The following is a 10700-nucleotide window of genomic DNA, read 5'->3' as shown; positions in this document are numbered from 1 at the left end:
TATATAAAATCTATTTATTTAGGAGCTCTGGTAGCATAGTGCCTAAGGCACTTGACTGCTAACTAGAAGGCTGACGGTTCAAGCCCACCAGCCACTCCTCGGAAGGAAGGTTGGACAATCTACTTCTGTACTGATACTGCCTCGGAAACCCAAGGAGGGGTCACTATGAGTCAGGTCTGACTCGATGGCAAACAACCACAACAATAATAATTTATATTTAATGTATATATTATATATATGAGATTTATTTTCTCATTCGTGGAAAATTAAAATACATACATGTATGTACATGAACGAGAAAATAAACTTCCAGCAGTTTTACTGAAGTTTTTATTTATGGATTCTTCCTTTTATATTTATTAAAAATAGCACTGCCATCAATAAGGAGTGTTTTTTTCTTCTTTTTTTTTTTAATTGTATATGATGCCTTAATAGAAACACATTTTGTTTCATCTCTTCCTAGCGTTCTGAATGATGTTTGTTTATCATCGGTTCCCAGTCTTTCCCCAAAACCCTAAAGCCAGAATTAGAGTTTCAATGATCAGTAACTCTTTTCCAAAGTAATGCTATTTTTCTATCAACAATAACAAAACAACCTCTTAATGTTTACCCTGTGTATATATGGGACCTCCCTGCTCACCTGGCTTTGCAACCCAGAGCTGTATACACAAAGAGGACAGTGCTAGCTCTGTGGCCATTGTCCTGAGCACATGGCATAGGGCTGATGATCCACGAGCCCACAACCCTTCTTGAACACATCTATACCCAACACGTCTGTCCACTCAAAGGTTAGGTGTCCTCTTTTCTGTGTATCCTGTCTAACCTGCGATCCTCTCAGTAATCCAGAATTGGCCCAGGTTATAATAAGAAATTGCTATCCATCTCCTAAATGAGTTTTACTAAAGGGGATCAGTATAGGAAACCTTTAGTTTCCTGCAGAGTGCTTGCTCGTTATCAGTTATGTCACTTTAAGTAAATTGATTTGGCATACTGTGCGTTTTTGTTGCCATTTTTTCAGCAAAATTAAAAGTTGATTTTATTTTATCCGCAAGCACATATAAAATGTTTATCGGTGTCTGTTCTGATTTGTGTGGCTATCTTTTTCTACCAGTTAGGTATTTGAACTCCAAGGTGATAAAAACAAAAACCTTTTCTTCTTACATGCTTTAATTAACATATTTATTGTACAGTTCTGACTCTTTTCTCCGCCATTTCTGCTGATCTGTTCCTTAAAGAATATTGTACAGTCATAAATGAAAGAATTTTGCTATTTTATCATCAGGCCAAAAAGATAGTTAGCTCTAAACCATTTTCATCCTTACTGTTTCTGTGACCTGGTCCTTTGTTAAGTGAGCACAGCACTTCCTACTGAATTGTTAGATTTCTGAGAGCAGACCTGACTTCACTTTATTTAATGGATTACAGTTTCGTATTTTTTATTTGAAATGCTAATTTAGTTTAATGAGCAATTTAACTAGAAGATTGATTGTTGAAACGAATTTTTGTCTTTTGTTCTTAAGGTGTAGTACAGTGAATAGCCGATTGGCAGCCTATGAAGTCCTTGTAATGTTGGCTGATAGCTCACCTTCAAATCTTCAAATTATTACAAAAGAGCTACTTTCAATGCATCATCAGCCTGACCCTGCTCTTACCAAGGAGTTTGATGTAAGTTTTCTAGACTTTGGTGTATTTAATTTATTAGGATGATCACTTAACATATAATTTTAAAACTTTGCACAGCCAGCTACCCAGAGGGAACGAGTAGTTGAACCTGTGGGCTTGGAACCATAGTCGTAGAAGACATCAAGCTCAATTGGTGTAACATACTACACAAAACATTGTTCTACCTCCTACTTTAGGGAGTTGTGACTGGAATCTTAAAAACTTGCAAGCAGCCATCTAGATGCAACAATGAGTCTCTCCTCATCCAGTGCAAAGAAGAATGAAGAAAACCAAAGATTCATAACAATTAGTCCTAGCGACTGGTACACCATGCGATCACAGCCTATACAACTATGAGACCAGAAGAACTAAATGGTGCCCAGCTACCACTGTCAACCACTCAGAGGGGGATCTATGTAGGAGATCCTAGATGGAGAGGGAGAACAGTGTGGAACAAAACTCAGAATCATTTGGGGGGAAAAAAGAGGGGCAGGGGACCAGGTTTGCTGGTCCGATAGAGCCTGGTGGAACCACTGAGCCTGTGACCCCTAGCTGCCCTTCAGGTCTGGAATTGAACCCACACCTTTGGCTTCCAGCCAAACAAAAGACAGGCATATGAGTTGGACATTTACCTGAGGCAGATACACTCCTTGGAGAAAATAATCATGAGAGAAAGAAGGGTTGTTTATGCACAGGGAGACAGCTCGTGGGGCAGGAGGACATGGAAGGATGCGGTAACTTTTGGGAGAGGTGGGAGGGGAGGGAGCTGTTGCATTTGGATAAATTGTACTCATGACATTGTACTCAATGTCATGAGACAAAGTATATGTGAACTGCTGTATGGAAAGTGAATTTGCTCTGTAAACTTTCACCCAAATCACAATTTAAAAAAAGAAATTAATTAGAAAAAAAACTGTTTGCATTCTCCTAACCACAAAGAAAGTTGATATTATTCTTAATGTGTTATTGGATCCTTATATTCAACTCAATTGTAAACTATAGTGTATTGTACTAAGAAACTATGGTATATTTGTTGTTGTTAGGTGCTATTGAGTCATTTCCGACTCATAGTGACCTTATGCACAGCAGAACAAAACGCCACCCGGTTTTATATGTGGTATATGGTATATTGGTACTCTTTTAACCAAAGAAGGGAGACATTTTCAAGTTGGTTAATAATAATTCTCAGTAAAGAATATCATTCCAGCATACTTTTTGAGTAACAATACTTGACACCATGCCAAGCACCAGAGAGATAAAAAGTCAAACCAGCATTACATCACAGTGCAATCTGCTCAGTTAAGTTCAACAAAGATTTTTTGAGTTTTACTCTACACTGAGAAGTGTCTTAAGCTTTTGGAGCTCAAAAATGAAGTTGTGTTCCCAGCCCCCAAGACTGTTAGCATATGGTGAGAAACACAGCCCTATAAACAGGTAACCTCAATGTAATGTGATCAAATATAAGATAGAGGAGGTATCCCACATGCTCTGCTAACACAAAGGGGCACTTTACCCCACCACTTAAGGTAATACCTGAAAGACTAGTAAGCCAATTGAAGCACGGTGGGAAGGTCATTACAGCAATAAGAAGAGTATGCAAAGATATGAACACAAACAGTTAAGTGTATATTGGGGTCTATAAGAGGGAAGCAAATTGCAGGTGCTTTTGGAGTACCAGATTCAGGAGTAGAAGTATGTGAAGATGCTTTGAAAGCTACCTTTGTATTTCCTAAATCACAGAAAGTCAGTCTCATCCCTTTGGATGTCTAAGCTGGGAATTATAGAACATATACAAGGCAGGTAAGCAAGTGAGGACAGGTATCCTAGGAAATACTACTCCTAGTGGCTTAGAAATATGAGAGCACATATATTGGATATTGTTTTTTGTATTGAAACATTCGTTTACAATGTTTGTTTTCTGTTTTGTTATGATTATCTAATTATCACATTATAATGAAAATTAAATTTTTTTCCATAAATCAGGGATTATACCAACATAGTGAAAAAATACTTACATAAATACTTAAACATTTTTTTTTTAATCTATACGTTGGATTGCAAATAAATTTAAGGATTAATTGGATCTTAGAGATCATTCTACTCTATGTCTAATGTTCGTAAAAAGTATGTTAGTATTTAGTAATTAATGTGTAAAAGACATGCAAGTTTTGGTTCATTTATTGATTACATGGATGCAGATAGATGCAGATGAAGTTCTCATCGTGACAGAACCGAGATTCTGTTCTCAAAGTGCATCATTATAGTACCCTTTCCCACTTGCAGAGGACCATGTTGAACTTCACTCAAGATGCCTCTTCTAGAGTATTTGTACCCAGATAAGCACTATACTGGGTTCTGCATTATTTATAACACATTCTTAAGTGAAATGGTAGGGCTCTACTTATTTACTTAATTATATGCTTATTAGGGGAATTTTCATTTTAACTTAAAATGGAAAGGAATGAATATGAGCTTTTCTTGACCATCCAGACTAGTCAGAGTTCTTCATAGTAAATGCTTGCAAGGAACCGTATTCCTTTCCTTTAGAGTACTTACCTCAATTCATAATATATATTAGTATTCTTTTTTGATTAATGTTCGTTCCCCTACCATGTTATAAGCTTCTTAAGATCAGGGACTATGTTCATTTCTGTTCTCTCGTTTTGCTGGCACAATGCATGGCACATAGTAGGCCCTCAATAAATATGTGTTCAATGATAATCCAGTGACTGAATACATGACTACATGAATGGAGAAACAAATGTACACCTACTATATACTGGGTGTTTTACTTTATGAACTAAAAAGAACCATTGCGATGATAATATTTTATAATTCTGTTAGTATGTGCAGAAGGACTTCTGCTAGTATGTTGGATGTATAAATCCGTTAGTATATCTCTCCTTCTTCTCAGACAGAGCGGAGATATGCAGGTGGCTTGTTATTTGTTGTTATTGTTATGTGCCATTGAGTTGGACCCAACTCATAGCAACCCCTCCTCGGGTTTCTGAGGCGGTATCACTATGGAAGTAGATTGCCCCACCTTCCTTCTGAGGAGTGGCTGGAGTGGAGATGTGCTGGTGGCAGAGATACTAATTGTCTTTCTTTCTTTCTACTCCGCTCTTTCCTAGTACCTTCCCCCAGTGGATAGCAGATCCAGTTCCGGGTTTGTGGGGCTGAGGAATGGTGGTGCTACATGTTACATGAATGCAGTTTTTCAGCAGCTGTATATGCAGCCTGGTCTTCCTGAGGTGATTTCCTGCCTCTTTGTCGTTTGGTATAGTAATGCATGCATTGCCTGAAAATTGTTCCATATTTATATATTGCTTTCTGGGGTTTGCCAAAACTAGGCATAATTAGAATTTCTTAGTAGCTTCTGAAATCAATATAGAAGCATGTTGTTGATGGTTCCTTATTTTTAGAAACATGCAGATATAATTGCTGCCTATGTGACAAATGGACTTGATCTGATGTGATTTTTGGACTCCAAAATTATTCTCAAATTCTATCCCATGAAAGTATGAACATTTTTAGTAGTTTTAGAAATATTTAGGCTGTGTTATCAACATTTTATAATGATACAGTAACAGCTTACAGTATAGCAGTCAGTGAATTTGAGAGTATTTCATGTGTATTATGTCACATTTATTTCTTGTAGTGATTTGGTGTTATTGCTTGTGGTTGTTCATAGCCAAAGGGAGACCCAAAGAGATGATTCGTTCATGATTACACGAGCTAGGAAGTGTTGGAGTTAGACATATGGATCATTCTAAGCTAGCATTGTGGGTACTCACATGTATATATATCAAGGTTTTCTGTGTAGCACTTTAATATTTCTAACTTAACAAATTCCATTTCTTTTAGTCATTGTTGTCAGTGGACGATGACACAGACAATCCAGATGATAGTGTGTTTTACCAAGTGCAGTCTCTCTTTGGGCATTTGATGGAAAGCAAGCTGCAGTATTATGTACCTGAGAACTTCTGGAAGGTATTTGACCCAGTAACTTTTTGAAGATTTAAAGTTATTATATATTTGGAGTTTAGCTACATTCCTTCCCTAGGGGATAATGATTTCTTGTCTTTATTGACTCTTGACTAATCCTATTGCCAACAACCTGTGGAAGAATGGTTGCATCATCATTCTTGAAATTGGTCCTTGGTTTCAAATAATTAGAATATTGAAAAGAATAGACTCTGATAATTTCTAGAGATTTTATAATTTAATGATTTTGAATATTCCTAAGGACTTGTTTTAGCTCTGAAACACTTGTTCCTATCATTCTTCTGAATTTATGCCAATTTCACAGTGCCCTTAAATAAAAAATATTATTGTAAGGGACCAGGGAAAAAAGTCCATGGGTGAACACAAGCTAATCTCACTTCAATACAAACTTTCACACCCTAATGGTGAACTTGGTGTTTAGAAACATTTTATTGCTGTTTCACATTGTTTTTCCACTGTATTCAGAAATTGCTAATTTTGTGTTTAACAACGTGTTTAATTCTTGTTGCATAGATTTTCAAGATGTGGAACAAAGAACTTTATGTGAGGGAACAGCAAGATGCATATGAATTCTTTACTAGTCTCATTGATCAGATGGATGAGTATCTTAAGGTAGTAAACATGTCGCTTTCCCTCTAATTCCTTCAAACTCTAATTCTAGTACCAGAACAGTGTTTGGGGATTTGGCATTAGTATGAAATTGATAAATTAGGAATTGATCATCTTTAACACAACAACTATAATCCATTTCTTTTGGCTTCGAACATCAAAACGATTACTAGAACTGTATAATTCTTTAGTTCTTAATTCATGTTTACACTTGATAATCTGTATCTAGAAGATAATAATCATTTGTGTGTGTGTACTCCACTGAAGTAACCTGGCCTCACAGGAGTACAGTTGTCACTGGTGATCTGATGGCTTTGTGTCGGCATTCTAGGAACTCAGAGAGTTTTCTGTCAAAGAAAACAAAAGACCAGATTAAAAAGTGGTATTTAAATCTCTACCCAGTAAAACATGACAAAATGGTATTGCATCTTCGTTACAAGGCAGACTGCCATCACTGTCAACATTTGCCTTTCATGTCAATAGTCACAATTCACAATTTATCTTTTTCTTCTTCTTTTGTGTGTGTGTGTGGTAAAAATATATATAACAAAATATTTACCATTTCAACATTTTTTACAGGTACAGTTCAGTGACATTAATTACATTCATTATGTTGTGCAGCCATCACCACTATTTCTAGATTTTTTCATCACCCTTAACAAACTCAGTGTCCCTCCAGGCAGTGTCTCCTCCCCTCCCCAGTAACCACTGATAAACTTTGGTCTCTATCTATTTGCCACATTCTAGATATTTCATGTAAGTTTATCCTTTTTTCTTTTCTTTTTTTTTTTAAATAACTTACAAATCCATAGCATTCTATTCACAAGAAAAGGAAAAGGTTATGGGGAGTTGCTGCTAACTTGGTAGTGGTGGTGTGGGAAGGGCATTTGGAATCATCACAGAATGCACTCTTTTATATCTACTCTGACTGACCCCAGTCTTTCTTCTGCTTTTCTGATTATTCACATTGCTCTGATAATGGGTTATTATTATTCAGTTTCATTCTGTTGTCCTTAGGGTTGTGCTGTGAGTCAGAACTGACTCAATGACACCTAACAACAACAATTCTTCCTTTAGTTCCCAGCTTAAACTGTCAGAGTGACTTCTTTTATTTTGGTGGTTGACAAATAAATCTTCGTTTTAGCTTATACCTAGAAAGCAGTCTATATAAATAACCTATAAGAGGCATCAAGTAAAATTTTAACTTTTTATTCCAACAGAAAATGGGGAGAGACCAGATTTTTAAGAATACTTTTCAGGGCATCTATTCTGATCAGAAGATCTGTAAAGATTGTCCTCACAGGTTAGTGAATAAGTATCATTGGTGAAAACATCATGATCGTCATTTTTAAATGATTTTTCTATTATGTTGTGAATCTTGCATTTATTGAAGACTTGCAAATATATTTCTAAATGGATCTATAGATATTTATTGAATTAAATTGTTTTGATTTTCATGTTTTATGTGCTTCAGGAAATATTTGTTGAAAATTATCATTTTAAGCAATTTTAAATTGTCAAAAATTATTATTTTTATTTATCAGTGTACTTTTAAAAGAATGGGCAAGCTCTGGATTAATCTCACCGATTATGAATGTAGCTCTGTGCTCAGGCTCCTCAGGTATTGTGATAATTGCAAGATTTTAAAATTCCATCATTGATCATGGGTTTTTTTCTTATTTTCTAATTAGATATGAGCGTGAAGAAGCTTTCATGGCTCTCAATCTAGGAGTTACTTCTTGTCAAAGTTTGGAAATTTCTTTGGATCAGTTTGTTAGAGGAGAAGTTCTAGAGGGAAGTAATGCATATTACTGTGAAAAGTGTAAAGAAAAGGTATTACATTTACCCTTTTTAAAAATAAGATTGATTTGTTAATTCATGTACTTTGTCTCTATAGTAAGCTTCTATTGTTACTTTCATTAGATTGTGTTATTGCCTGTTTACCAAAGGGTGGGAAATGCCTGTAGAAATCTGTGTCCTTTGCCTTTATTGTTTTATTTTCTCCATGGAGATAATTGGTTTTTGCTTTTCTTTAGAGAATAACAGTGAAAAGGACCTGTATTAAGTCTTTACCTAGTGTCTTGGTCATTCACCTAATGAGATTTGGATTTGACTGGGAGAGTGGACGCTCCATTAAATATGATGAACAAATAAGGGTAACTTTTTTTTCTGAAATTTATTATAATCATTACCTTATTCTCTTTTTCACTGTTACCTTCCTGTATTTTGAAATCGCACCTAAAATGCAGAGCTGTATGGGCTCCACATCATGAAGGTTACCCAGCCCCTTGCCTTAAGCAGCCACTGTCGATGGGACAGGCAAATCTATAAGCAATAACCCTCATTTCTGGAAGGCATCCCAGTGATGGCTGTGAACTCATACACTATCCTTAATGCTCAGGCCAGTGGCTGCTTAGGGATTATTTGGATACTTTTCCAGATTTATGAGCCATTCTGAGATTTTTGTACTTAAATTGGCTCAAATTAGGAAAACCTACTTCTCTTACTTGTATCTGATTTAATTGGGTAGTGCTGTACATGTTATTAGGACCTTTGGTGGCATAGTGCCTAAGGCATTTGACTGCTAACCAGAAGGCTGGTAGTTCAAACCCACCAGCCACTCCTCAGAAGGAGGACTAGGCATTCTGCTTCCATAGAGATCACCACCTCAGAAACCCAAGGAGGGGTTGCTATGAGTTGGATCTGACTCGACAGCAGTGAGTTTGTTTGTTTGTTTTCCTACATGTTATTAATCAATATTCATGTGGTCTTTTTATTTTTAAATAGTTTCCCTGGATGCTAAATATGGAGCCTTACACAGTTTCAGGAATGGCTCGCCAGGATTCATCTTCTGAAGTTGGTGAAAACGGGCGAAATTTGGACCAGGGAGGTGGGGGATCCCCACGGAAAAAAGTGGCCCTCACAGAAAACTATGAGCTTGTTGGTGTCATTGTACACAGTGGGCAGGCGCACGCAGGCCACTACTATTCCTTCATTAAGGATAGGCGGTAAGAGTTTCTCGTGGCAATACTTTCACACTGTGTCCAACCAGGAGTCTCTCCTGTACCTTCCCCACCCTAGCCTGTCTCTCCACTGCTCTTCCTACCCAGGCCTTCACACATACCTGTATGGTGCAGAGAAGCTTTTGCATTGTTCTTTGATCCTTTTTCACTTTGAGTTTTTAAAGCTTGGTGTAATACTAATCCCTTTAATTTGAAAGTTATTTTAGAAATTGAAATAACTTGCTATATTTTTCATAGATATTTTTCAAATGATCATTACCTGTTTTATTTGTGGAAAATACATAGAGGTAAATATTGAGAGTGGGAGTGTTTCTTTTTTGATCTTACAAGGTTTTTCTTATCTCTGGACTCTAGGGGATGTGGAAAAGGGAAGTGGTATAAATTTAATGACACAGTAATAGAAGAATTTGACCTAAATGATGAAACCTTGGAGTATGAATGCTTTGGAGGAGAATATAGACCAAAAGTTTATGATCAAAGTAAGTGTTTACAAATTGATATTTTCCTCTAGTTTTTTTTTTGTTTGTTTTGTTTTTAAAATTTGTACAAGATAAAAATAAAACAAACCCATTGCTACAGAATCAATTCTAACTCATAGTGACCTATCAGACAGCAGAACCGCCCCCATAGAGTTTGCAAGGCTGTAAATCTTTATGGAAGCAGGCTGCCTCATCATTTTCCCATGGACCAGCTCTTGGGCTCAAGCCACCAGCCTTTTGGTTTGCATCTGAGTGCTTAACTTCTCCATCACCAGGGCTCCTTTCTTGCTTTATAGTTTTCTATGATTATAATCTATTTTATTCTTTTAATAATACTGCTGCTCTAGCTATAGAACCAAGAAAGTTCTTTGATGCTCAGATTTAAATATTCAAACAAATTTTTTTTCTAAAAGTCTTAGGGGTAAAGGATATAAGAAGAAATGAGTATCAAGAAGAAAGTAATGAACTAAGAATTCCAACTGCAAAATAGTTTCAGAAGACATAATTATGCACTAAAGTTTTTTTTTTCTCTTTCAAATTTCCTTTTCCCCTGTCTGGGGGTATGGTTAAGGAGCTCTGGTGGCATAATGCCTAAGGCATTTGACTGCTAACCAAATGGTTGGCGGTTCAAACCCACCAACTGCTCTGTGGAAGAAAGATGGAGCAATCTACTTCCATAAGATTTACCATCTCAGAAACCCAGTGGTGGTCCCTATGAGTCGAATTCGATTTGATGGCAATGAGTTTGTTTGGAGGGTATGGGAGCTCTGTCGGTGTAGTGCCTAAGACATTTTGACTGCTAACCAGATGGTTGGTGGTTCAAACCCACCAACTGCTTGTGGAAGGAAAATGTGGCAATATACTTCTGTAAAGATTTACCATCTCAAAAACCTAATGGCGGTCACTATGAGTCAGAATCGAG

The 10700-nt window shown here is 36.6% G+C and overlaps 1 protein-coding gene across 1 annotated transcript in view; it reads left to right on the top strand.

The window, feature by feature from the left end:
• Window positions 1-10700, top strand: part of USP24 (ubiquitin specific peptidase 24) — a 201450-nt gene that overhangs the window by 155143 nt on the left and 35607 nt on the right. Inside the window, exons 42-50 of the mRNA XM_007956287.2 lie at window positions 1521-1665; window positions 4794-4913; window positions 5527-5652; window positions 6181-6279; window positions 7497-7579; window positions 7968-8109; window positions 8313-8432; window positions 9064-9284; window positions 9654-9778. Coding sequence (XP_007954478.1) covers window positions 1521-1665; window positions 4794-4913; window positions 5527-5652; window positions 6181-6279; window positions 7497-7579; window positions 7968-8109; window positions 8313-8432; window positions 9064-9284; window positions 9654-9778 — 1181 coding nt within the window. The remainder of the gene's footprint in view (window positions 1-1520; window positions 1666-4793; window positions 4914-5526; window positions 5653-6180; window positions 6280-7496; window positions 7580-7967; window positions 8110-8312; window positions 8433-9063; window positions 9285-9653; window positions 9779-10700) is intronic.

The sequence above is a fragment of the Orycteropus afer genome, unplaced genomic scaffold, assembly GCF_000298275.1.
Source record: "Orycteropus afer afer isolate SDZICR_OR568_19922 unplaced genomic scaffold, OryAfe1.0 scaffold00600, whole genome shotgun sequence".
Lineage (NCBI taxonomy): Eukaryota > Metazoa > Chordata > Mammalia > Tubulidentata > Orycteropodidae > Orycteropus > Orycteropus afer.
The sequence above is the reverse complement of the archived record's forward strand: the minus strand, read 5'-3'. Positions and strand labels throughout refer to the sequence as shown.